Source organism: Rhagoletis pomonella, unplaced genomic scaffold (genome assembly GCF_013731165.1).
Source record: "Rhagoletis pomonella isolate Grant_MI unplaced genomic scaffold, Rhpom_1.0 Rhpom_scaffold_00003, whole genome shotgun sequence".
NCBI classification, from domain to species: Eukaryota; Metazoa; Arthropoda; class Insecta; order Diptera; family Tephritidae; genus Rhagoletis; species Rhagoletis pomonella.
Window position 1 is genome coordinate 94,022,338 of NW_023458557.1, and position 26,084 is coordinate 94,048,421.

Consider the following 26,084-nt stretch of genomic DNA (forward strand, 5'->3'; position numbering starts at 1 on the left):
CCGCCCTAACATACGTACAAGTATGTATGTATCTTCTTCGTCTTCTTAATTGGCATTACAACCATTTGTCGGTTTGAGCCGAAACCAAAAAGCTTCGCTAGTTACCTCCCTCCTAGGCGGATTTGCGCCAGTTGTTCATCCCAAGTGCGGACAGTGCCTTCGACACCTCGTCCTAAATGTACATACATACGTATGTATATGCACTGAGAATAAAGGTATGCGATAATTCCTTTCCTCGCTTAATTAAACAGATCGTTTTTTGACTTAGTTATTCGTCAAAATAAGATACTGTATTCTCAAAAATAATGAAAACATAGTAGAACAAAAGTAACAAGTAAGAAAGGCTAAGTTCGGGCGGAGGCGAACATTAAATACCCGGCGCAAGTATTAAATATATGTTTTTTCACCCTTCCGAAACCTTCCGCTAGATGGTAAGCCGAGTTGTAACAATTTTGAGTAAATTAGCGTCCTTCAATTTCGAAATATTGAAGTTTCAAGCATTTCTTAAATTTACCGTTATATGAGAATCGTTATATGAGAATCGGCCGTTATATTAGTCCGATTTCAATAATTTTCAACGTTTTGCTTACACGTGGCAAGTACAATAACCATACCGAGTTTGGTACAAATTGGTAGAACGGTTACCGGTATACTTATATGTGATCATAAGTGGGCGGTGCCACTCCCATTTTCCAAAATTTTACCATAAACGTATTTCTTGGTAAAGAATTGTTGCAAGCATCAATTTTGAAAAAATTAGCTTCAATATTTAATGATTTATCGAAGATTTTGTATTTCTCTAAATTACCGTTATATGGGATGTGGGCGTGGTTATTGTCCGATTTTATAAAGTTTCGGCGGTTTTTTATGCTGTACCAAGGCCAACAACTGTGCCAAGTTTGGAAGAAATTGGTGTAGCGGTTACCAAGATATACACATGTAACCATAAGTGGGCGTGGCTACGCCCATTTTCCAAAAATTTATAATATTCTTATTTTTTGTCTAAAACTTATTATAAATATCAATTTTGAGTGAATAATCTCCAGTAGTTACTAAAATATTGCAGTTTTCGTATTTCTGAAAATTACCGTTATATGGGAAGTAGGCGTGGTTATTGAGCGATTTTAAAAATTTTCGGCCATTTGGTATGTTATGCGAAGGCCAACAACTGTGCCAAGTTTGGAAGAAATTGGTGCAGCGGTTACCAAGATATACACATGTAACCATAAGTGGGCGTGGCTACGCCCATTTTCCAAAACTTTATAATATTCTTATTTTTCGTCTAAAAATTATTGTAAATATCAATTTTGAGTGAATTATCTTCAGTAGTTACTAAAATATCGCAGTTTTCGTATTTCTGGAAATTACCGTTATATGGGAAGTGGGCGTGGTTAAAGTCCGATTTCGCCCATTTTCAATACCAACCTACCTTGGATTAAGGGAAACCTACATACCAAATTTCGTTGAGATATCTCAATTTTTGCTCGAGTTATCGTGTACACGGACAGACGGACAGACGGACAGACGGACGGACAGACAGACATGGCTTAATCGATTTCTTTTTTCATCCTGATCATTTATGTATACATTTGTCTATATCTATCTCGATTCGTTTTGGCTGTTACAAACAACCGTTATGTGAACAAAATTAATATACCCTTGTGCACAAGTGCGCTCGGGTATAAAAATATTTATTGTTATGTATGTGTCAAAATCTCTAAAGTTCCGCTAAATGCAAGTCAAGCATTTTGTTTTTATTGCTATTCATACGCTTTCGCTGCTTCTTTAAAGAAAACATCGAAAAGACTTCCGCCGAATTCAATTTTCGTGTAGCGCTCCGGATGTTTAACGTACATATCGTATGCTTGCACCAATTGCTTATCTTTCTCTCGGTTAGCAGGTGAAAGTGATGTCACATACTCTCCAACGTCATCCACAATTGTCTCTAATAATTCTATATAACGTTTTTCAACCTCCACTTGGAACTCTTGATAGCCATGTCGTTGCAATGCAGTCCAAAGCAATCGTGCAGTGGGTGTTCTATCTTGTTCGCTTGTAGTATTTAGTTGTCGTACGAAAGCGTCAAATTTTCCAATCACGAACATAGTTCCAATAGCTAAATAATATCTATTTGGAATTTCTGCTGGCGGCAACTTCGCCAATTCGGAAATGTCCGATTGCGCTACATAATCAAGCAGCATATTGGTTGCTTTTTGCATCTCCTCATTATTCACGCCCACAATTGTAGGATCACTGAGCAAATCTTTAGCTATTTGATGGCTGCGTTCCAGTTGGAAAGTTAGTAGATTAGTGTATTTTTTGAATACCATGATTACTATGCCTTTTCTGTTATTGGTATGTCCAGATTTTGTAACTGCTGTTTGTGTGGAATTCGTAGGAGTCGCTGTACTACGCTCGATTTCATTGGATTCAGTGGAGGCGGAAAAATTCAAAGTTGTAGGAGTTGGCACGGCAAGCGCAAGCTGTGTGGGAAATCAATGTTGACGTTTAATAATACTACTTTTTATGACGTTCTCGTATAAATTTAATAGATACTAACCTTTGTTAGAAATATGGTGGTTAAGGCGAGCCACAGCAGTCGTTTCATTTTGTTGTGCAGATTTATTTAACACTCTACGACACCGTGAACTGAACTGAGCTAAGCTAATATTGTTTACGTTTTATATGCATCCACACATATGCACTTTATCTATATATACGTATGTGAGTATGCGACATGATTAATAATAAATCAAATGTTTTTTAAGGTCAGAAATTAAAATTAAATATTATCTACAAAATTAAAAAGCAAAATGTGTTTACAATTATTAACCAACTTCACAAAAAGCAGAAAGGTTATCAATTCGTGGGAATATTTTTTTTTTTTTTTTTATATGTTACTGCATAAATTTGGACCACGTTAACCGATTTTTATATTTTTTAAAGGAAAGGTGTTACCATACTAATTTGGTTTAAATCCGATCATTGGATCATGAAGAAATTAACGGTACTCCTAAATCTTTATATGAGAATTGAAGTCGGTTTTGTGCTCCAAACGAAAACAAACTTTATGTACATACCCTGCAATACGGGGGAGCAACTACAGGACTGCTGAATCGGTAGCTACCTGATAAACTCCGTCAATTACCAACCGACTACTTGCAGTATATTTCATCTATTAATTTTACAAGGCAATGCCCTAGGCGGTAGTCACCATCGGCTCTCTCTGTACTACCGGGAGTTACTAAAGTAGTCACGTGCGTGATTTATGTTCGCCCTCTGTCGTAGTATTTCGCTATTCTGCTTCCGACCGGTTCGACCCTGCACTACCATGTGCACTACCACGGGTTAATAGAGTAGCCACTTACCTAGGAGTCGTTGCAGTAGCGGTTCAAAAGTAGCGATTGACTCCAGCAGTACTGGAGGGTATACATATATATACATATGTTAAGAAGGCGCTCTTTACGTAGCCAAGCTTAGGGAAAGTGTTATATACCGGTCACTTCAGTCCCAGTCGGATTCCAAGGGATGAGATCGGCAAGCTACTCCTCTCCAAAAATTAACTTATGTCCAGAGATCGTTATGAATGTCCTTATGTCAAGTGTTTTCTATGCCGCATCATATCGATAATTCGATAACTTAGTCGATGGCATAGCCAGGTAGAAGCAAGGGGAAAGCTTCCCCTCATCCATAAAGTTTACAAGAAAAAGTCGGCGTGAGACCTGTGTCTGATCAAATTTTCACGCCGCATTCCTGTCTATTAGCATCTCAATAAATTTGGACTCACGCCTTCTGCAAAACGTAGCGGTACGAAGAGATTGGGAGAACGACTCCCGCTTCTCATTTATATCCGATCGGTGATAAGTTTCTTGTTTAGCATGATTCAGAGTCGATTGGATGAGTCGTTCGTGCGGAATGTAGTAAGAATGCGGAGAAGTTTTTTAATCAATGGAAAAACATATTTGTCGCATTTACCGAGAACTTCTGCTGCTGATTTTGGGAATGGCTTTTCGCTTACCTTATTTGTCTATCGTTCTGACCACATTATATACTCTCCTTCCAAATTGATAGCGTTTTTTTCTAAGAAAAAGCATTATCTTTTCATCTGTCGTATTATATTCCCCAATTGGATGGGAGTAATAAGTTCAAATCAAAAATGTTGAATGTCTCTTGCGGCATTCTTTCTCGCAGATCGAGCAAAATATTATCCAATAGCGGTATAGATATTGTTGCCTTTCTATAATATCTTCGGTTTTAGATACACGATAATTAGCCCGAAAATTTTGTCTATTCGCTTTCCGAGAAAGGACAATGTCAAAATCCAATTCCTTAGCGATGTCGGTAACTAACTTGACAATGCAAGCGTTTTTTCTACGCATATTGCTGTTATCCCCCTCATATAAAATTAATATATGGCGTTAATATTAATTAATTATTAATTTATGGCTAATTCGTGCGCATTTTAGCAGAAGTGGGCATTCTTCTATATTTCATTACTTTAATTAATTTAATTTTCGTAAAATACGCTCTTATAATAAAAATTAATAAGCAGGGTTATGGAAACGTTTTTAATTTTTAGTACATTTTTCAAGTCATAAAGTGAAATTTTCTACGTTCACCGCGTAAATACACAAAAAGTAATATCAGAAAGTTCGATTCGAACTACATATGATGCTTATCATAACCAGCGTTGCCACTTGAGAATATTTTAAGTTACCAAAAAGCCTACTAAATCAGTTTGCCAACTACCAAAAAATTTTTAATCAATAAAACGAGATTTTATTAAATTTACAGGTTTTGCAGATTAACAGTAGGCATAAATTAAAATACCAAATAATATGGTTTACTGTGCTACAGTTGGTTATCCATTCATGCAATACTTGAAGTTTACACAAAATAAATTCGGGCGTTTAAATAAATTAATTAACGTATCGTATAAAAAACAGTTATAAGCATTGTATATAGTTTTGATATTAATTCAATTCATATCAAACATTTTGATGTTTGAAACAACAAATTCAGACATTTTATGCGTTTAAATAAAAGTTAGGTTGTTCACACTTGCTTGGTTATCAGGTTATCTGGTTATGTGGTTATATTTTTTATTCAGTTTACAACAATAAAATACACTACAGAATAATAATTTTTAACCAGATAACCTGATAACCAAGCAAGTGTGAACAACTTAAGTATCAAAAATATTGTACACAAAACGTTTGTAAAAAAACGTACCGAGTATATATATTTTTGAGATCAATTCAATTCATTTCAAACGTTTTTTTTTTTCTTCGACAATACAATTTCAAGCATTTTATTCGTTTAACAACAAAAAGTTTTTATATCCTATATTATATCAAAAACAAAAAGTTTGTAAAAAAATCGTACATCTTTAAGATCTCTTTTTGCTGACCACATGTAATGTGCATCAGCCTTTTGTACTAGTTCTTTACAGTGCATAATACTATTTATTGTACTGATGGTTAGTTCATTTCTAAGTTTGGTTTTTGGCCGCAGGCGAGTTTTCATCACCACGAGAATTTTCAGTATTTGTTAATTGACACATATGTACATGCCTACTTAGTCGAAATTTTTTACCTGAACAAGTCGTCGTTATTATTGTCCACACTTAGAAGCTTTATAGATATACCTGCAAATAAACAATGATTAAAAAGTAAAGTAAGTAAAGTAAGCAAAATTAACTTACTTGTCCATCACTAATCTTTTCGCTTGTTTGTTAAATTCAATTGAAGGAAGGCGCGCAAATGCCAAGTTTTTGACGTTTAACATCTTTCTTTCACTCTTTCTCTTGTCATTATTTCCTTTGCTTGCTATGAATACAGAGTTACCATTCATAGATATTTTTAGAGTTACTATAAATAGTAGATAGCACTGGCAGTATGCAATCTTAAGCAACCAAATTTTATTGCTCAATTTGGTTGCAATTTCACTTTTGCCTACCAAAAGCTTCATCCTACCAACCAAACTACCAAAGGATAATGAGCCTACCAATTTTGGTCCAATTGGACCAAAACGGCAACGCTGATCATAACCCTGCAAAAAAGTGTGCGATTAAATAATCTCTAAAGAGAGTATACCGAGTTTACTCTCAATCGGGTACAATTGGGCATTAATTAGTCGCAACTAGTCTCATACGGGATTTATTGGAGATCAATTAGTTTCAACTCATCCCTACGGGTATAATTGTAGATCAATTAGTCTTCGACCCATCTCTAACGGGTATTATTAACGATTTAATAACATTTACGCGCTTAGTCAATAGGGGTATTCACGATCCGGTGCATACTGTCTAGCATGATGCATAGATAGCATAAATAGCGTGATTGTTGTTGTTTCATTTGGTCAATCAGCAACAACATTAGACAATCATGCTTTTTATGCTATCTATGCACCAGGCTAGACAGTATGCACTGGATCGTGAATACCCCCCCATGAAATTTCATGGGCGCCGTTGGCACAGAGAGAGAGTATTCGCTTAACAAAACTTAGAACCCCGGTTGGAATCGCAGCCAGGGGGGGAGTTTTATTTTTATTTTTTAAAAGTCACCAGTCGCTTTTATACCCGTTCGGCTATAAAGGAGAATAATTAGTCTCTTTATAGGACACTCTCGTACAAAAGCGAACAGTTCATTCCATATAAGGAGATCAAAAGTGTTATTAGTCGCAAGCTCCTTTGATATTGCTTCCGGAGTCATCCCGGATTAAGCGAATTTTTTTATTTAATAATAATTAATTAATTAATATGGTATATTTTTTAACAAAATAGACGTAAATCCAAATTTCAATCGTTGTGCAAAATTTAAAAAGAAATCAACAAACTTTCGTAAAAATGTCGAGGTTTTTAATTCGATTTCGTAGAAATATTTTGAGTATGCAGTTTTGTAGTGCATTCAATTTTCGTATAACAAAGTGCAAGTTTAAAGTAGCTACGAAATTACCATTGATTTTTGGGTATTTTTTTCGTTGAAGGAGTTGCTCATTTTCTCCATATAAAAGATCGTCATAAATGCTTCTTATGGGAGAAAAAGGCTGACATCGATAACAAAAAAAAAAAATTGCCAAAAATCAACGATAAGTCCCAGTTAATTTAAACTTGCTTTTTGTTATTGTAAAATAGAATGGGCTACAAAACTGCCTAAAAAGTTCAGCAAAATTTCAAACCAAATAACCAAAATCTTAAATTAAAGTCAGATATTTAATAAACAAATCTATCGGTCATAATTCAATGAGTAGATACTGTATGTTGTATCTAATTTAACCTCGTCCCATCACTGTTAGTATGCAGTTTAAACAAAAATGCCTTTTGATTTGGATTAGTTGGATGCTTTGCTTTGCAAAGCGTAATTGCTTTTTCAGAATTCGCTAGCCCGTCTATATTATTTTTGGCCGTTGTTGTTCCATTGTGCGCCGTCCTACTTATTAACATCATTCGCCTTACAATGCATATATTTCTCATTTTATTAATTACATACATTTATTTATATATTCAAAAACATTTCAATAAAAATTAACTTAACCTTTAATTTGAGGATCACAATTTTCCAACTCATTTCATAGCAAGTGACAAAGTAAGAAGTAAAATTTGTTTTCGTTCATAAATACATATACCGTTTTAAGTTTCCAACCATGCATGGATCTTAGTATTTCGTTTCATATTGGAAAAGTAATCCGAACAATCGTTGGCCGAATTCAGTTTTGCTCAAACCAAGTACGTTGTTCGTATACATATTCCACACTTCCACCATATCCTTCTCTTTTTCCTTTTCCGCAGGTGTCAGCGTTTTTATAAAGTTACCAAATTCGTCAACCAAGTAACCAGAGAATTCATCGGCTCGTTTTTCCAAATCGTTTTTATACTCCTGAAAACCATGTTTCTCCAAAGCATTCCATGAAACCTGCTGCTCTGGCGTTAGTTCCTCGGTTTTAGAAGCACGTCTACGCGCAAAACCTTCAAACTCCTCAATGACAAAGCCCTTGCCAATAGCAAAGAAGAAACGATTTTGTTGATCATTTTTATTGGCGGGTAAAGCTGCCAGTAGCGATTCCTTCGAATCCTTAACAAATTTCTCAAGTTGACGTTTTTCGTTTTCCATTGCATCGCTAACGATGTTGTTCATAGATGGATCGGCTAGCACATCCTTGGCTATCTGGTTAGATCTCTGTAGCTGGAAATTCAATAAATTCGAGTAGCTTTTATAGACAAGGGCCTCGAGTCTCTTTTGTGCGGCAGTATGACCTGGTGGCGCCGGTGTTGTCGTTTGCGCTGTCGTGCGCTGAGGAATGGTATTTGTCTCCTCTGACTCAGACGAGGATGGCATTGGAAGGCAGGTGGTGAACTAGAGAAGATGTATCGTTTTATTAGTACGCGAAAACAGTTTAATTTTAGCTTACAAACCTGTACTAACAAAAGTGTGGCGAGAGCCAAAAGCGAAAAATTCTTTAACATTTTTGCGCTGTATTTTTGCAAAGTCTCCTGTATTGTTTATTAAAGATTGTTCTTATACGTTTTGATAAGCACTAAATGCTTCACATGCAATCGCAAAGTATTTATATTCAAATCAATTGGGTAGAGAGTCTGGAACAAATTAAACAAAGCAAAATAATATAAAATAAAATCAATCTAGAATATAAAAACGGTGGGTTCAATAATTAAGCGAGAAGCTATATTTATTTGTATGACACTACGTTTAGGACCTGCTTATACATGAATTAATTACTTGTATTCTTATCAATTATTATTTTTTTTTTTTCAAATACACGTATCTACAAAGTTTATGGCTCTAATAAATTATATATACATAGTATATTAGACCATGATTCAAAAATATGAAGGTAGTTTCACTCATAATTTTCGTTACATAAATGCTGATCATGACGTCTCACAGCGTGCCAAAAATGCAAAAATTGCAAAAATTTTATTTAAAAATTTTCGTTTGTGAAGAGCATTTTTTAGAGTTAGCCGCTTGAATAACAATTTAAAAACTAAAAAAAAAATACACAGAGTCAAAAAGGAAATGGGAGAAATTACTTCTTAGTAAATATATGTATGTATGTATATTTTCTACAGAAAAGTGGTGTCGTGTACTCTTATTTAAAAATGTGGCAGGGCCGTATACATATATGGTTCAGAAATAGGATAGATGTTAATAATCGTGATTTTAATCAAAAATATTGGAATTAAAACTACCTTAATATATTTGTATCGAGCATTAGGCTGTGTAAAATAAAACAAATGTTTTTTTTTTCTTTCGATCCCATATGAATGTCACAAAACAATAATTTTAACAAAATCTGAGCGCTCTATTTTCATTTTTAAATTATCTCTAGCAAAAATAAGAATTTTTAACGAAAAAATTAGGGTTTACCTATTTTTCTAATAAACAATTAAATACAGCAAATAAAAAAATAACCTCGTAGCCCATTCAAATTTATTATAACAAGTGCGAGTTTGAAGTAGGTAGGACTTACCTTTGATTTTTTGACTTTTTTGTTGAAGATTTCGGTAACTGTTTTTATATAAAAAAAATTTGGAATACACTTTGTATTAGAGCTTTCGCTTTCCCGAAATTGCTCTACAAGCAATTTCTCGCGAGTATCGGTTTTTTACGAGATTCTCGTGTATCGAAAGCCTCGTTAAACTCGCGAGCTTCTCGATGCTCAATTTTAAAGCCGCGTGTTTAGTTTACGATATTTATACCGTGAAATGTGGAATTTCTTGCAAGTGCGAAATGCTCGTCTTTCTCCAGAATGTATACCGGGTGCATATTATGTTCCATTGAGGTCTGTATTGTCCACCCCTTAAGGAGGAAATACCAGATTCGACTGTTCTTTTTCATTTATTACTTGTATTCACATTCTTCTCTGGAACCATCAATTGTAGCAAATTCTATACATAAATACATATGTACCTAATTTTTTTTCACCATAGGATATTTAGCATTCATACATACAGTTTTATGTACGTACATTAGGGTGGTCCAAAAACAGTAAAGTCGGAATTGTTATGCTCTCACCCCCTAGGATTGTTCTATATCGAAAAAAGTGTACCCCTATTTTTTTATTTTGAAATCAAAAAATATTTAGAGGTCGCTCAACGCGCTCAAAGTTTTCCATGTATTTTTATATGGGAAAAATCAATTTTTTCGTAGAAATGGTATAGAATTCTTGAAAGTCAATATTTTTCGATCGGAAAACTCTGGTTCTCTTCAGGAGACTTTCAATAATAATATCCAATGGTTTATTTAACCATTTTTTAATACTAACGATTTTCGTCGCCCCATTGCATTTTTCGGGGATTTTATGGGTTTTTGGCAGACCTATAAATTATAGTTGCAATCAAAAAATGGTTAAATAAACAATTGGGTATTATTAATGGGAATCTCCTGCAGATAAACAGAGTTTTCTGGTAGAAAAATATGGATTTTTAACTTTACTATACCTATTCTACGAAAAGTTGTTTTTTCGCCATATAAAATACATGGAAAACTTTGGGCGCATTGAGCGGCCTCTAAATATTTTTTTATTTCAAAATAAAAAATAAGGGTATATTTTTTTTGTATAGCACAATCCTAGGGAATGAGAGCATACAAATTCCGACTTTACTTTTTCACATGCAGAGTGTTCAAGCTATAACCAAAATCATATGCATAAATCAAAGTTTCAAACTTCGTCGGGACACAAATAAACGATATGCTGAAGAATTTTGTTGGGGTGTCAATTATGACGAGCAACTCTTCACCGGAGTGAACGGCAGTACTCGGCAACGCAGTGTCTCTCACATCACAAATCCGACTTGCGTTTATTTGCATTGTTGCATATCTTAGAGTGATCTTAGACATCACCTGCCTTAGTCTTCTCGAGAACATCAAGCAGCACCTACGATTATTGCCGAGCAATCAGCTTCTAAGCCAGGTAGATCTTCATGGCGATCTTCAGCTAAGATCATCGATCTTGTTTTCCCCCAAAACGTTGTAAAGGTGTAAAATACTGTGCTATTTTTCTTTTAATTTAAATTTATATTTTAAAATTTTTATATAAAACTATAGGCATTCGTAAACAATGCTATTTTATAAACCAATACATATAATGAAAGTTACGATTAAAAACTGCTGAACACTCTTATGGCTTGAATGTGTCGAAAAAGTTTGCATAATATTCTGCCTTCTTTTCGTCATCCTTCTCATTCGTAAATCTCGTGTACCAATCGATCAGTTTCGTCTCCTTTGCCTTTTGCTCTTCATTCAAAGTTTCAAAATACTTTTCAATTGCCTTTTCGAATTTTCCCGACACCACTTTCAATTCGGCCATCAAGTCCTCCTCGAATTTATCCGCACCATTATCGGTGAATGCTTTTTGAACGGTTTTGGTTTGCTCCAATTCGGGTGACATTTCATTAGCATCCTCCAATATACTGGTGAGTGTAATCATAGAATCGAATAGCGACAACATACCCTCTGCTTCGGCTGTATTCGCTTCATGCGAGTTGGCATTAAGATAGTCGGCGATGCGGGTAATATTCGCCTGTAACGCTGGACTCTTTTCGGGGAGCGCTTCCAACTGAGCAAGCGCCTTCTTAAAAAGTGGACGACCATGTTCGGTAACATATTTAGCCAAGCCAACTAAATCAACGAGCGTTGTTGTCATCAGTACCTGACGTGGCTTAAATTTCAGTGGAGACTCCTCTGACGAGGACGAATCTGAGTCTGCGTCTGCGGGCACTACATTTGTTTGCTTCCGTGCGACTGTTGTCTCGCCTGCTTCACGTCGCATGCGTGGAATGGCTTGTGCCTATAAATTAAAGTGTAATAATTATTAATATCACTACAACCTAGTTCTGTAGACATTTTTAACGTACTTGCAGCAGCAGGCATGCGCTGACTATGACAATGATTAAGCTCCTTGACATTTTTGATATTTCGCTGCTCGTCACGGTATCTACAGTTACACTGAGGATTACAGCTGAGCTGTTCACTTTATATTCACTTCGGAGATCGAAAATGCATGCTCTCATTATTGGCATACATCTATTATATGTTTTAAGAAATTACTTTTCTTAACTGCATTTCTAATCATTATAAATAAAATTCGAATTAAATATTCTTGCGATAATAGTGACCTGGCCTATTTCTACTTAAGTGTTTACAAATCCTTATCTTTTCGTATAAACTTATATGTACATATACGCTTGTGGTCAACTGAATAAGTTAAATGTCATTTTGTCCAGTTTTGGTAATTTTTCTTTTGTTTATTTAATGTTTATAATTTTTGTATAAAAGTCTGGCACATTACATGACCAGCACCACATTTATCAATATTTCAAACTTCTTACAAAAAATAATAATAATAATAATTATAAAAATTCGACAAACTTAAAAAATTACACCCAAACATTTTTGACTTTTTATTAAAAGTTTGTAGAAAATTTTAAGGTACGCAGTTTTATAGCCCATTATATTTTAGTAGATTAAAGTGTAAATTTCAACACGCGTTGATTTTTAACATTTTTTTTTTTTTGCTGACGGTGTTGGGCATTTTCTCCCTTATAAAGTGTGCTCGACAATTCCGACGAATTGATAACCTTCCTCCGTTTTGTGAAGTCGGTTAATAACAAAAACTGGTCAAAATGTCACTTAACTTAATCAACTGACCACAAGTGTACATATGTATGTATGTATGTATGTATGTACTTCCACATGCATTTGGCTGCATGTGTGTGCATTTTTTTATATAGATTTCATTATCTTTTTTACAAAGAAAGCGACTGATTATAAAATTATTGTTTAATAGAATTTATGTTAAATATATTGAGCTCTATTTTATAACATCATCGCATAGTAAGAAAAACTTTTAAGGAAAAAGTGGTGTAATCGCAAAAGATTATTTACATTATCGCAGGTTGAAGCTCCGGTTAAATACAACGACTGCTTTATCGATCACATGTTGCATGCATGATGTCGAAAACGTCGGTAATGATGTTTAACCGGGAACTAGTGATAACCAGACATTGAACAACCGGCCCTAAGACGTCGGTAAAGTTCATAAGCAAGGTGACCATGCGATTGCGGAAGTGCACGGACGTCGATGAAAACGCCTGGAAGGGAGTTCGATTCATGGACTTTTACAAGCATGGACAAAAAGATATTCAGTGAAGTTTGGCACCGTCGCTAAGTGTAAAAAAAATGCATGATACAAACCGGATATAGAAATTGTAGATCTGTGCACACAGGCGAACACCGACGCGAAATGGATCTAATTCTGAATTAACTGTTGATTCCATTTTTTCTCAAAACAACAAAAAAGAATCGGATTGACTCAAATGATCGTGAAATATTTGGCGAAGGTATATATCGTTGCTTTAATGTAGATAGACCATAGCTAACATTTTTTTTCTTTACAGAGTAGTTATATATGTAAATGCTCAAGAATTGGAGTTCCTCAACTAAGAATTTCTCTAAAACACAGGTTTTTAATGAACTTTGAAACTAATTTAATATGTGTAGAACTTTTTAATTTTGACATATGATCAGTAAAGGTTCCTTTTCGTACACTGTGCTGTTGCACCAATGCTCTGACGATACACAGTGGGCCAGAATACGGAAAAAGTGGTCAAAAACCAATGTTATTTAAAAGTTTAAAATAATAAACTTATTTAATCTAACTACCTTGAAGTGCGTGAAAAAAAATATAAAATATTATGACATTTGAAATATTTTGTTATGTTCATAACAAATTCAGACTCCATAAAATCTTAAAAAGTATTTGTAAGCATTTATTACGAAAAAATTTTGTCAATTTATTTATAAACTCTAAAACTACGGGTCTAGTTTTTAAATTTGTTTGAATTATCGAAAAGTCTTAGAAAAAGTACTGTTACAAAATATGTTGACAGTTATTTTTTGTTTTAAAACACGTTTGAATTAATAAAGATTGTATATTTAAGCAAAGTACACTATTCCCATCATCGCCATTGCTAGCCACCGCTATTAAAAACAAAAATATATAACGAACTATCATATAGCCAAAGGTATCTACATTAATAAAAGTCGGCAGATATTTTCCGCTTTTTCTAATTATTGTTAAATTTTCAAGTAAACGCGTCTTTGAATATAAGCATGTACGATGCACGGCGTATGAGTAAAACTGCTAAAATTCCTTACTGGTCATAGTATTTCACACAAATAAATAGGGCTAGGAGTCTCGTGCAAATGAATGTTTTTATTGGGCATCTTCAAATATAAATTATAATTTATACAACTTAATAATTATTAAGTTATCTTTACGAATCCTGCGATTTCCTTCAAAATGTGATTATATCGCAAGTGCATACTTTTGCATATTTGGAAGAAAATCCATGGTTTTGTTTATTTTGCAAAAAATGCCTGGTTTGTCCTTATTTATTGTGCATATTTTATTATACTGTACAATAAATGCATGTTGGTTTTGCATTATTTTATTTACAACCATTTAAATTTAGTGCGACATTTCGTGAGACAAAAAAAAAATTACCTATATTCATCTGAACCACTGTACAAAACTGTCACTGTTTCTATTTACACAAGATTTTAGCGATGATGAAGATTACACAGGAATCAATAAAACATGTCAATTGCTAGACTTCTTAGAGCTTGAAAATTTGCATATTTTGACAAAAATAATCTAATTGCCGATGACTAAAATTGCTCTGTAATAAATGAAAGCTTCTCGTTTTTTTAAGTCGTTGGGTTTTTTCTTCTGTTATTCAAATTATAAAAAACAAATAAAAAATAGTTAAAATTAAAAATTAAATCAGGAAATAAATAAATTAATTAATTAAAATAAATAACAAATTAAAAAAGAGGGGTGTTTTTAACCGACTCCAAAAAAGGAGAAGGTTATCAATTCGTCGGAATATTTTTTTATGTATGTTACCGCATAACTTTGGATCACCGATTTCGTTAATCTTTCTTCTATCGGAAAGGTGGTACCTCAAGGGAGGTCCCATACTAATTTGGTTTAGATCCGATCACTGGGTCATGGAGAAATTAACGGTACTCCTAAATTTTTATATGAGAATCGAAGTCGGTTATGTTTTTTGCTTAAAAATTATTTGTATTAGGTACTGTAACCTCCACGTGATAGGCCCTAATAACAGATTCAATTTTGAAAGAATTCTTAAAATCCATTTATCAATTTTAGTAAAATTAAATTAATTAAAAAAAAAATTGTTTGGCATAAAAGCCACCTTTTAAAATTTTTCAATTAAATTGGCATTTTTATTTCTTTGAATATTATAAAGTAAATAATTTTTATTAGCCTTAGTTGATAGATAGGCAACCCTCCTTATGGACATACTAGTGTTATAGCTTGTTCGAACAACTTCCCACTGATGCCCATATTGTAATATTAAATAAGCATAGCTTTTTTAATAAACGTATTTGTACGATTTTAGAAATATGGCAACCCCACTCTCAAAAATTTTTTTTAATCTCTTCAGTCAGTTTCTGTTTTACTATAGAAATTAAAGTATGCTGTAGAGCCTTTGAATAATTATAAATTTGTATATATCTGGCAATCCTTTTTTTATTTTTTTCTGCAGAAAATAACAAATAGAATGGGAGAAAATAGAGCAAATCCGTTGAATTGTTAATACGTTTAAAGCTGCTAAAATTCCAAAAAAAATCCAAAATACGTGTTCTTTCCGATTTTTTGTGATTTTTTGGACACCTGGTGCTTTTCGATTTGCCACGGATTTTGATACCTTGGATTAAAATCTATACCATAAAAAAGTTTTTTTTTCTAATTTTTTCACGTTTAAATAGACAAACAACAATTTTTGCCACTTTTTCAGTCTTCCAACCCACAGTGCGATGGCGTATACCATTAACTTCTCTATACAAATATGGAAATGTTGTCGGAATTAAGATGAGGAAAAAAAAACGATTCAGCACTTCCAATTTCCAATTACTGAAAATATCGAAGCAGACCCATAATGCATGGAGCGAGGAAAATGACTCTGTATCGACACCTGAGTGGAAGATCAGCCCACTCTCAGAATTCAGTTCAAAAACGCCATTGAAAAAAGAATTTAACTAATCTTGCGAAAAATTATAATTCTTCATGTTTGTCCCTCAAGGGCTCTTAGAGGACAAAGCTTTGCTGGCAAACAGTTTAAAAACAATGAATCAGTAAAATTATTACACAATATGAATACATTTTTACAAAAAAATTTATTTTCATTTGTTATCTTTTTACACCTTTCACAAAAAGGCAAGGCGAATTCATACAAGGAGATAGCGACAGCACAAAAACAAAAACTTTTGATAATCAGCACAATTCGCCTTATATGAATTCGCCTTGCAAAAAACTTTAAATTTTACTAAACTTCATTTGGGTTATATACCGAAAAGAACTGACGAATTTCCTTTATTTTGTTTTCGAAGCCCTTAGCCGAGCTGAATTCATCGGACCAGTCGACCAGTTTTATTTCATTTTCCCGCTCAACCGCTGTTAGTTGTCTAATATAACTGCGTACCTTCTCACCAAACGTTTTATAGAAATCTTCGAAACGATTTGGTACGTCTTCCAACAAATTATCTACGCCTGCCTCTTGGAGTGCCTCTTGTATTAGCACTTCCTCTGCATTGGGTTCTCTTAGGCTTTGTGGACTATATTTATCGACCAACATCAAGAAATCACTGAATGAAGTCACACTGACATTTAAGTACCGTAAAATCGAGTCTGCATCTTTACGCTTTGGAATTTCGATATCTTCGTTTATGTACTTTGAGAAACTTTCCTTAACTGCATTCATAGATGGGCTTCTAACTTTTGAAACCAATTTGTTTTCAATAAAATTTTTAGCCACCGATTTCTCTTTTTCTGTTACGGATTTGATAAACACTGAGTAATTTTTCAAAAATTCATTTAACAAGTTGCCATGTGACGCATGCTCTTCAGAAGAATCACTATCGTTGGAGCTTTCGTCGCTAGATTTACGTTTGTTCACTTGTACCTTTTCGTTGGACTCCTTCGAATCACTTTCGCCACTATCATCTTTCCACGTCAGATGTCTTGCTGAAGCAATCTAATTAACATGAAACATTTTTAAAACATTTGATTTATTTATGTGTTTTGATTAAAAATACACTACCTGCAGTAAAATGCAAGAAAGTAACAGCAAAAACGTCGCTTTCCTCCACATATTCTCACTTTTTCCGCACTATAATATTATTACGCCCTGAATGTTGAAATCAAAATAAATCATTTGCATTATTTTACTTAAATTATATACCATTTTGAAATGAAGACAGATTAAAAAATACATTATGTGTAAGTTTTTGTTGGTTTTCAGATTTGAATTTGATAAACTTGCACCCTACATTGCCTATAGCGATCAACAAAGTCTTCTGGATTAATTAGGAATTTATATTAAAAATCAATGCAACTCCGAGGTTTGATACAATTAGTATATGAAACACGGAAGCACAGTTTGACTCATAGTAATGCCACGATAGTATCTTCACGAGGCATTGAAGATTTTAATAAAGATTTTAAAGTCTTGTAAATGTAAGGGTTGTGCAGTTCCAAAAATGGATTTCACCACTCCCCGCCTACTGCACACTCGTCTCTTCATCCATAGCCCCACACAAACAAAGTGTCGAGGCTATGCTTTCCTTATGTATTTTGATGCGCTGAACACGAACCCAAAGTCAGTTTTGCTCCGTCGCGTCAGTGTTTTTACCTAACCTCAAAAAACATAGCAGGGAGTATGTAACAGGCAAGTTTTTTGAGTTTAAAACAGTACTGAAGTTATGGAGCAAATTGTAATAGATATTCGTATTCAAAATACATAAAGAAATGATAGTCTGATCCCCGAACCCTGAGACATTTTTTGTGTGGCAGTATAATCTAGTAATTCACTTGCCTACTTACAGCTTAAAATAGATCACAGGCTTAAGCACATATACGTTCCATTTTTCCGCGTCAGGGAACATTTATTTATCTGACTGAAAACTGATTTTCATACCTGAGAGCTCATCAACGCTGCAGCTTTCGAAAACACGCATGAACTCTTAAAACCACAACCATTTGTGGGTACCTTTACGGTAAACTTATTTAGAGACCTCCTACCTTTTATAGCTAGTTCTTCAAGATTGGTGCAGTTTATTTGCCTCTGCTGTCAAGGCAGAACTTTATTAGGAGCTTGCTTACTTCTGCTTACTTCTCGAGCAATGGGATCGCCGTTTATCGCCATTTAACGCCGTCGGTGCTCATCGCGCATACTTAGTACAAATATCGAGCCCAACGGCGGTAGAAAACAAGTGAAGGGAAAAGATCCACCAATTACTTCAAGGCCTTATACCACAACAAGTCCACCGCTACTTCCGGAGTTTTACGCTCGGAAGCTCTATTGGAATGCATTCAAAAATACCCTAATTGTAAACTTTCCAATAGGCGCCGATAATAATGTTGACGTCTAGAGTCACCTCGTAACACCATGATCTCAATAAAGCAAAGAGTACAAGCTCACACCAAGTTCTTCAAGTGATCAGCTCTTTTCAAAGCTTATAAATTTTTATACTCCTAGCTGAAAGCTTTAATAGCAGGAAAAGCGTTGAACAGTCACTTTTCTCTTTGTGCGCCAATATCCTGTATTATTACCGCTACTAGTCGCCTAAGGGAAGGAGATTATTAATTTAAAAGTAAGCAGATTTGTTTAACATTCTGACGAACCTAGTAAATACTCGTCGAAGTACGTTTCGCTATTCACTTCAGGGGTAGAGTACATATATATGTACATAAATATGCCTGTATGTTCGTACTCGAAAATAATCTCTCCTTATCACTTGCTTTCAAGCCATTACAAATACTGTTTTTTTTTTTTTGGCAAAATAAATAACAAACTTTATACATTCTCTGTGCTTTATTCAAAAACTCATGCTCAGTTATTCGTTCGTCCAGTACAAAATCGATTTTTCTTCGCCGACTGCAGTCAGGTTCAAGGTTTTTTTATTTAAATATTTGCCAAATTTTATTGGTATTGGATGGAGTAATTAGATGCATATATTTTCGTATGAATTTTTTTTATTTATGCGCATATATACTCGTAAATTTTTTGCGTACATAAATATGTCACAAGCACACATGTTTGGGTACATATATACATATTTGTTCCAAGGCCGCGGCATTCAATTTATTTAAGCTAACGAAATTGATTGATTGAGATTTGTGTAGGGTATTACTTAAGTCTGTATTCAGAAAATTCCCCTTAGTGTACTCTTCCACACATGCATACCTAGTACAAGCATTGATATGTTTATATGCTGGAAATTACCAAAAATATTTTGCGAATAGTTTTATTTTCGTACAAAAAAAAATCTGTTTATATGTTCACCTACATATGTATACCCTTTTGGTCAGCTGATTAAGTCAAGTGGGATTTTTTCTATTTTTCTTTTGTTTATTTAATTCTTATATCTTTTTTATAAAAGTCTTGGGTATACAGTTTTGTAGCTGATTAAATTTCAGCAGATTAAAGGGCAAATTTTTATCGCGATTTTCAAGCGTCTTAAAACTTGCACTTTAACCTACTAATATAAAAAGTGAATGAACAATTTTTGGAGCTATTGTTAAAGATTGTTGAATTTTCATAATTTTTGTGCGAAGTTTGAAATATGGATTTATGGGGCACTGGTTAAATAGGTAAAGTGCTAAACTTTTATTAAAAAAATGTAAACATTAGATAAAGGAAATAAAAATAGCCGAACCTAGTCAAAATGTCACTTGACTTAATCAGCTGACCAGAAGTGTATGTATAGTATATTTATTTAAAAACGTACTTGTAAAATTATGCATTCATCTGTATGGATGTTTAGATTGATTATTACTTTGCAAACAAACTTATTTGTTGTGCACATATTGCACATTGAATTTGAACGTACATTTGTGTGAATATATTTATGTATGTAAATATGAGCTCTTTGTATCTTCTAAAATATATACATATGTATATACATGTACACATATACGTTTTGTCTGATTTCGGGAGTTTTGCTTTACAAATGTTCTCAATTATTGATATCTTTTGAATATACATACATATGAGGCCATTAGGGCCAGATAAGCCTATCTACATTTTTTTTTAGTAATATGAGAAAGAAGGAAAAAATAAATGCGGTCTTGTATTGTAGTCAAAGAAAACTAAAAGGGCGTGACTAGGCCTTTTACCGTTTCTTATGTTTATTTATTTATTTTTAATAATTTTCATTGAATTATATTAATCTATAACCGAAACCACATAAATAAAAGTTTCAAAGCTTGCACAAATTTCAAAAAAAAATTATGAACCTTCGAAAAATTTCGGTAATGCAGTTTTGTAGCCCATTCAATTTTAGTCTAAAGAAGTGCAAGCTTCAAGTCGCTAAAAATTACCGTTGATGTTTTAGAATTTTTTTTTATGAGGGTATTGCGCATTTTCTTCCATGATCAAAATCTACATAATTCTAAATTTTTAAAATTGAATGGCCTACCACACTGCAGACCAGAAAAATTTTTAAATGTTTTTATACAAAATTTTGTTTTATTTTTTTTTTTAATTGTTGTTGCTTTTAAACATTTATTTATGTGCTTTCTTTTATAAATTAAATTACATAGATTTTAAGGCGTTATTATATTATTATTATAAAAGTGGTTTATAGCGCTCAAAGGTACATTTTTAGCGATCTATCACGCCTTAAAAACATAAAATGAATACAAATTTTATGTAGAAGGAATCCTTATTCATGTAGTCAAGGGCGAAATTTTTTAGGACACCGTAATACCCTCAAAGCACACATTTAAACTAGAAGAGGTAATTTCCAAAATTTTATTTCACTTGGTTAAATATCAAATAAAAAAAATATATAAAAACACGGCGATGCACAATTCGTTTATAAAAAATATTTCTTTCTCATATTTTCTAAATTTTTGGCTTAGGTAAAAATTGCAAGAATCCTTGGCCAGGTTTCAAAGGTATACTGTGCGGATTTGTGTTTCGAGATTCGAAAGCATTCCCACAGCACTCCCAAGAACGAAGTGGTTCCATTTTATAGGCAACTACTGTATTATACTTACTCGTTTTAGATACGTACTACCAGCATTTAAAACATTTTTTTTTTTTTATAAAAAAATTAGTATTTTATTTGGTAACAAATTTACTGTACGCACGAATTTAGTATGATTGTGTGTTGTGATTTTAGAATTATGCTATGGCCGATACGGTAAATTTATGACATATATATTTTATCCAATTTTAGTTTTGTAAACTTAGAACTATAAAAGCTATCGTTTTTTTTTTGAAGAAGAAAGCTTTAAACTCAAATAATTTTTGGCACTTAGCATACATAAATTATTAATACTTTATTTACATAGGTAGAACTTACTACACAACGCTTACACATGTACACATATACATACATATACTGAGATTTTTTAAATTAATTTTCATTGTTTTCATCTTTAACTTATCACTATTTTTTTATTTAGAACATATTTTTATTTTTAATTGAACATTTAATTTCCTTATTACTGTTTTATAACTATATTTTATACTGTTGATTTTTAAAATTTTTCCCGACCCTCTTATCACTCATCAATTCGACTCAATTTCGATATCAAAAATATTTTTGTACAGCGGGAAAAATTTTGTCAACGCACTCACTTGACTACTAACATTCGTCGCTGCATTAAACTCTCCATACCACACCACCAATGTTTCATCTAACTTCCGTTCACTCGGCAATAGCCGATCCACATATTCACCCACTGTTGTATTGAACATTTTTGAAAATTCCACAAAACGTTGCTGCATTTCCAACTCGATCTGCAACACACCCGCCTTCTTCAGCGCATTATCAATAATCACATTTTCCGCTGTCGGTTGCTTTATGCGCGTCGTATTATGTTGATCCACAAATGCTTCGAAATTTCTCGCCATCAACGTTTTCACACCGAATCGTATAAACTTTGTTGCAAAATCATCGCCTTTGTCCATTTTGAGGGCGTCTCTCACACCCGCTATAAATGAGGCGCAGCTCTTTTTCACCGCCTCCATTGTTGCACATTTCACCATCTCAATTGTGTCGTCTTGTAGAAACTGGTTGACGACCGATCTCTGTTGCTCCAATGCATAATCAATCAACTGGGTAACTTCGCGCATCATTATAACCGCAAGCCGATCGCGCCCGCGTAGCTTAAGTGGCGGCAACAGCTCGGTTGTTTCATCGCCTTCATCGCCAACACCGGCAACAGTAGTGGCATCACTGTCTCCGCCGCCGCTGACGTCTTCGCCACCACCTTCATCGTCAACGGCATCGCCACCGCCACCGCCACCGCCACCGCCACCCCCACTACCCTCGTCGGTCGTAGTGGCTTCGCCATCGTCATCGACATCGCCTTCATCCTCAACACTCCCAACGTCGTCACCGGCATCGCCTTCGCCTTCGCCTTCGCCTACGCTTACGCCTGCGTCAGCATCTTCACTGGGTGGTGTTGTTTTCATTAATTGCGGTATCGCTTTCTTTGTCACTACGCTGCTCTCCTCATCATCATCAGCAGTTTCTTCATATGTTTCAACTGTTGCCTCATCAGCGTCATCATGAGCATCGTCGTCTTTGTCGTTTATATCCAATGTTGTCTCTATGGAGCGCTCTGTGCTACTATTACTGGTACTGATGTCTTTTGCATTAACTGGCAGTTGCGTTGATTCCGTTGCTGCGACCAACTAAGTAAATAGATAGATGTTTTGATTAGTACATACTACATACATACATACATACATACATACGTATGCAAATAAACTATAGAATTCAGTTGTTGTATAGAATTGTTGTTGTTGTGATTGTGTTTGGTATGTATTTATTTTTATGTGCTTGTTTAGTTTGCATGTAGTTTAAGGTCAGATTTGTTTATAAATATTATTAGAAGCAAGCGTCTAGTGATGATAGTGGGGAAAAACAAATGCCGTGGACTCGACTCACCTGTGCTAAGAGTAATGCGGTGAGCAGCAGCAGCAGCAGCAGCAGTGGCAGCATCGCTTTCTTCCACATTCTCTCAGCGAAAAAATGCTATACCACACACCAATGACTGAGATGCAACTGAAATTGTTTATCATGTCTATAGTCTTTTATACATTACACTTAATAAAAGAGAAATTGCAATATCTCTTTGATTTGTTTTGTATGTTTTGATATTTTCACACCCTACACGCAACAAATAGAGGAGTCTCAGTTTATCGCAAAGAATACATTTGTATGTACATATGTACGTGCGAAGTTTGTGCAATTGTGTGATTGGTGACTGTGCATCGTTCTGGGTGGAATTGCGAAAGCGCAGATTTGGAGGGATATAAATTTGGGGGAGGTGGATATACTTCGCAATTTGTTCAAATTTCTGCAATTGTTAAAGATTTCATAATTTTTTTTTTTAGCTCAGCTCATGCTTTGGCATGAAAATGCCAAAAAAAAAATTTACTAATAAAAAAAAACTCAATACAAAAATCAATAAAAAGAATATTTTATACATCGAAAATTTTAGGATGAAATACATTCAAGGCGAATTAATGTAAGGTGATAGCAAAACTGTTAGAGTGTGTGTGGACATGCAAATAAAATCTTTCAATTTGACACAAGAAGCCGTGAGGCTAGACACATACACAAAATCAGCTGATCTAGTAACAGCACCTGATATAAATTCGCCTAATTCGCCGGTTCGATGTTTCTTAAAAATACACTTTTTTATCAAAATCTAATCACCTCGTAACGTTAGCTTCATCAGTAGCTCGTATATTGTGAGGCTCTATCGAAAAAATTGCATATTGAATTAACTTTGATTTTGTTTATTTGAATCATTAGCACCATTGCTGAAATCACTTGATAACTGGTAACAGCAAATAATTATATACATATATAGGAAAAAAATTGCTTATTTTGTAATATCATAAAAGTGATTAAAAAAAAAAAAAAATCAATGTGATAGTAAAGCAAGAGAAATGCTCAGCTAAGCTCAAAACTTATATTGACACATGGTAGTACAAGTAGTAGAAGCTTTTAAAAAGAACGGATTTTGATTTTTTTTTTTTCAAATTTATAAAACTTCAGGCTGATGAGAGAACTATAATTAAAAAAAATATACCCAAATGCCGGATGTGCAAAGCAAGAAAAACATAATTTTTAATATTTTGTTCTTTTTGATGAGCTTTTTTGGTCTAAAAGGTAATTACAGTAAGTAAAACAATGCTAAACGCTAAATTAAAAGAAAAATTATTGAAATGTACAAAAGTATTTTCTTTATAAAGAAAAAAATACCACACATGAATTTTTAATATATTTTTGCAGCTATTTTTTACAAAGTTATTGAATTTTGTAAATTTTTTATTTTTTACACGCTTTTGTTATGCCTCATCTGTGTGTAATCAGATCTTGTAATTTTTTACCAACTTTCCTATAAGCCAGATACTTTAAACTTCAAACTTAGCTCGGATGTCCGATGACAATGCAATATAAAAAAATAATTAATGCGCTAGGTGGCGCAGGTGTCGAGATATTTGGAAAATACGTATTTAAGGTCCGATTTGTTTCATATTTTTTAGAACAAATATTACTTAAATGGAAAAAAACTATTAAGAAAAATAGCTGTTAGGTGATCAACCATTAAATAAAGCTAGTCCTAAACAAATTTTTTTTTAATTTCTTGTTTTCTAAAACATTTAATTTTGATTTTTTTCAAAGCTGTTAAACTCCAGTCTGATGAGAAAACTAAAATTTAAAAAAAAATACGCAAAGGTTAAGATGTACAAAATAATTTTAATATAAATTTGCAGTTATTTTTTACAAAGTAGTCTGTTTAGTATTTGAATTTTTAAATCTCGTTATGGTTGTTAGTTTTTTTTCTTTTAATCTAGTCTCAAGATATTTTCAGTTCTGAAATAGTAAATTCGTTTAACTTAAACTCACAAAATATTTTATAAATTTTTTTACCGTTAGGTAAATAAAAGTTTAGGTGCTTTCGATGCGTTTTCGGTTTGAAAGGTTCCAAAGTTTTCGGGCTTTGTATAGTTTAAGTGAAGACGATTTCCTAAGTACCCGTGCTCTATAGGTTTCGTAATAAAAATTTTGTTTTAAAAGACTTAGTGACGTTTTCTCATATAGGTTTTAAAATTTATCTGCCTTCCAAACACATTTATCAGAACAAAGTTTGTCTTTAAAAGGCAGTTAAATTTCAAAACCTACATGAGAAAACGGCTCTTATTCTTGGTAGAATTTGTTTTATAATCAGCACTTTATTGTTTTTTTTTTCTGCAAGAAAAAGTTAAACAATTTTTTTCGCACACTTGCACACACACACACATGAAATTTGTTACATATATTATTTCATATTTATAATTTCGAATATATTTTATTTTAGATGCTCTTCCTCCAACTCCCCGGTAACGTATAGTGCGCCTCATATTCGCACTTGAGCGCACCGATTTGCGAACTTGTTTTTAATTGGAATCAATTGCTTGCATTTTCAACACCCAATTACATACATATTTTCATACATAAAAATCACACGCGTTCATAAATACATACTTATAAGAGTACATATGTACACTTGGCGACATGTGATGGACAACGCGTACATGAACAGGTGGCGTCAACACTCGACTGCTAAATGAAGTTGTTGACTATGAAATCAAATTCACTCAGCGGGTGAGTAGAATTCGCTAATTCATTCAGTAGCATATTTAAAGAATCAATTGACACTACAAAAAACTAGTGCGAATTAGTTAGCAATTGTTACTACATACACACATACGGCTTTTGACAACCATATGAGCGCTAGTTCTAAAAATACTCCTACTAAATTTGATAAATTTTTTTTTTTTTGAATTGTAAGAAAAATCTTATTGAAATAAAATTTCATGACTCTTTGTAATAATGTTAATTTCTTCTTAAGTTCATTTTAAGAAATTTTTAACTTGACTACCTTTTTCTGTTCCATAGTGTATGCAAGTATGCAAAATACACTGTATGAACGCACACTCTGAGCAACTTTCAATGGAAAAATAA

The 26,084-nt window shown here is 33.6% G+C and overlaps 5 protein-coding genes and 1 long non-coding RNA gene across 9 annotated transcripts; 1 reads left to right on the forward strand and 5 right to left on the reverse strand.

Annotated features, from left to right (window-relative positions):
* Window positions 1-1,659: 1,659 nt before the first annotated feature.
* Window positions 1,660-2,678, reverse strand: LOC118735840. The gene is made up of 2 exons (XM_036465821.1): window positions 2,561-2,678; window positions 1,660-2,483 (listed from the first exon to the last, which is right to left on the reverse strand). The coding sequence occupies exons 1-2, from the start codon at window positions 2,606-2,608 to the stop codon at window positions 1,761-1,763; spliced, it is 771 nt and encodes a 256-aa protein (XP_036321714.1). The 5' UTR covers window positions 2,609-2,678; the 3' UTR covers window positions 1,660-1,760.
* A 4,841-nt stretch (window positions 2,679-7,519) lies between these two features.
* LOC118735843 lies at window positions 7,520-8,555 on the reverse strand. The gene is made up of 2 exons (XM_036465823.1): window positions 8,414-8,555; window positions 7,520-8,354 (listed from the first exon to the last, which is right to left on the reverse strand). Exons 1-2 carry the CDS (start codon window positions 8,462-8,464, stop codon window positions 7,656-7,658), a joined length of 750 nt encoding a protein of 249 aa, XP_036321716.1. The 5' UTR covers window positions 8,465-8,555; the 3' UTR covers window positions 7,520-7,655.
* A 2,455-nt stretch (window positions 8,556-11,010) lies between these two features.
* LOC118735837 lies at window positions 11,011-12,024 on the reverse strand. The gene is made up of 2 exons (XM_036465818.1): window positions 11,873-12,024; window positions 11,011-11,805 (listed from the first exon to the last, which is right to left on the reverse strand). Exons 1-2 carry the CDS (start codon window positions 11,921-11,923, stop codon window positions 11,137-11,139), a joined length of 720 nt encoding a protein of 239 aa, XP_036321711.1. The 5' UTR covers window positions 11,924-12,024; the 3' UTR covers window positions 11,011-11,136.
* Window positions 12,025-16,204: 4,180 nt separating this feature from the next.
* Window positions 16,205-17,265, reverse strand: LOC118735842. Its single transcript, XM_036465822.1, has 2 exons — window positions 17,147-17,265; window positions 16,205-17,080 (listed from the first exon to the last, which is right to left on the reverse strand). The coding sequence occupies exons 1-2, from the start codon at window positions 17,195-17,197 to the stop codon at window positions 16,373-16,375; spliced, it is 759 nt and encodes a 252-aa protein (XP_036321715.1). The 5' UTR covers window positions 17,198-17,265; the 3' UTR covers window positions 16,205-16,372.
* A 4,299-nt stretch (window positions 17,266-21,564) lies between these two features.
* Window positions 21,565-25,366, reverse strand: LOC118735835. 4 transcript variants are annotated; one of them, XM_036465815.1, is made up of 4 exons: window positions 25,263-25,366; window positions 25,011-25,122; window positions 23,013-23,129; window positions 21,565-22,756 (listed from the first exon to the last, which is right to left on the reverse strand). In XM_036465815.1, exons 3-4 carry the CDS (start codon window positions 23,079-23,081, stop codon window positions 21,626-21,628), a joined length of 1,200 nt encoding a protein of 399 aa, XP_036321708.1. In that variant the 5' UTR covers window positions 23,082-23,129; window positions 25,011-25,122; window positions 25,263-25,366; the 3' UTR covers window positions 21,565-21,625. The 4 variants fall into 4 exon arrangements, with proteins under 4 accessions (XP_036321708.1, XP_036321704.1, XP_036321706.1 ...); XM_036465811.1 differs by having other exon boundaries at window positions 23,013-23,424; XM_036465813.1 differs by lacking the exon at window positions 25,011-25,122 and having other exon boundaries at window positions 23,013-23,424; window positions 25,263-25,360.
* Window positions 22,777-23,194, forward strand: LOC118735857. The gene is made up of 2 exons (XR_004992650.1): window positions 22,777-22,882; window positions 22,957-23,194. It is a non-coding gene; the product is annotated as an uncharacterized LOC118735857 (long non-coding RNA).
* Window positions 25,367-26,084: the final 718 nt, after the last annotated feature.

Excerpts from the sequence above, each read along its gene's own strand:
- LOC118735840 (XM_036465821.1), bottom strand. The coding sequence starts at position 2,608 with ATGAAACGACTGCTGTGGCTCGCCTTAACCACCATATTTCTAACAAAG. Across the intron at positions 2,484-2,560 it reads CCACCATATTTCTAACAAAG|CTTGCGCTTGCCGTGCCAAC; the intron begins GTTAGTATCTAT and ends TTTCCCACACAG.
- LOC118735842 (XM_036465822.1), bottom strand. The coding sequence starts at position 17,197 with ATGTGGAGGAAAGCGACGTTTTTGCTGTTACTTTCTTGCATTTTACTG. Across the intron at positions 17,081-17,146 it reads TTTCTTGCATTTTACTGCAG|ATTGCTTCAGCAAGACATCT; the intron begins GTAGTGTATTTT and ends CATGTTAATTAG.
- LOC118735843 (XM_036465823.1), bottom strand. The coding sequence starts at position 8,464 with ATGTTAAAGAATTTTTCGCTTTTGGCTCTCGCCACACTTTTGTTAGTA. Across the intron at positions 8,355-8,413 it reads CCACACTTTTGTTAGTACAG|TTCACCACCTGCCTTCCAAT; the intron begins GTTTGTAAGCTA and ends CATCTTCTCTAG.
- LOC118735837 (XM_036465818.1), bottom strand. The coding sequence starts at position 11,923 with ATGTCAAGGAGCTTAATCATTGTCATAGTCAGCGCATGCCTGCTGCTG. Across the intron at positions 11,806-11,872 it reads GCGCATGCCTGCTGCTGCAA|GCACAAGCCATTCCACGCAT; the intron begins GTACGTTAAAAA and ends TTTAATTTATAG.
- LOC118735835 (XM_036465815.1), bottom strand. The coding sequence starts at position 23,081 with ATGTGGAAGAAAGCGATGCTGCCACTGCTGCTGCTGCTGCTGCTGCTC. Across the intron at positions 22,757-23,012 it reads CCGCATTACTCTTAGCACAG|TTGGTCGCAGCAACGGAATC; the intron begins GTGAGTCGAGTC and ends CTATTTACTTAG.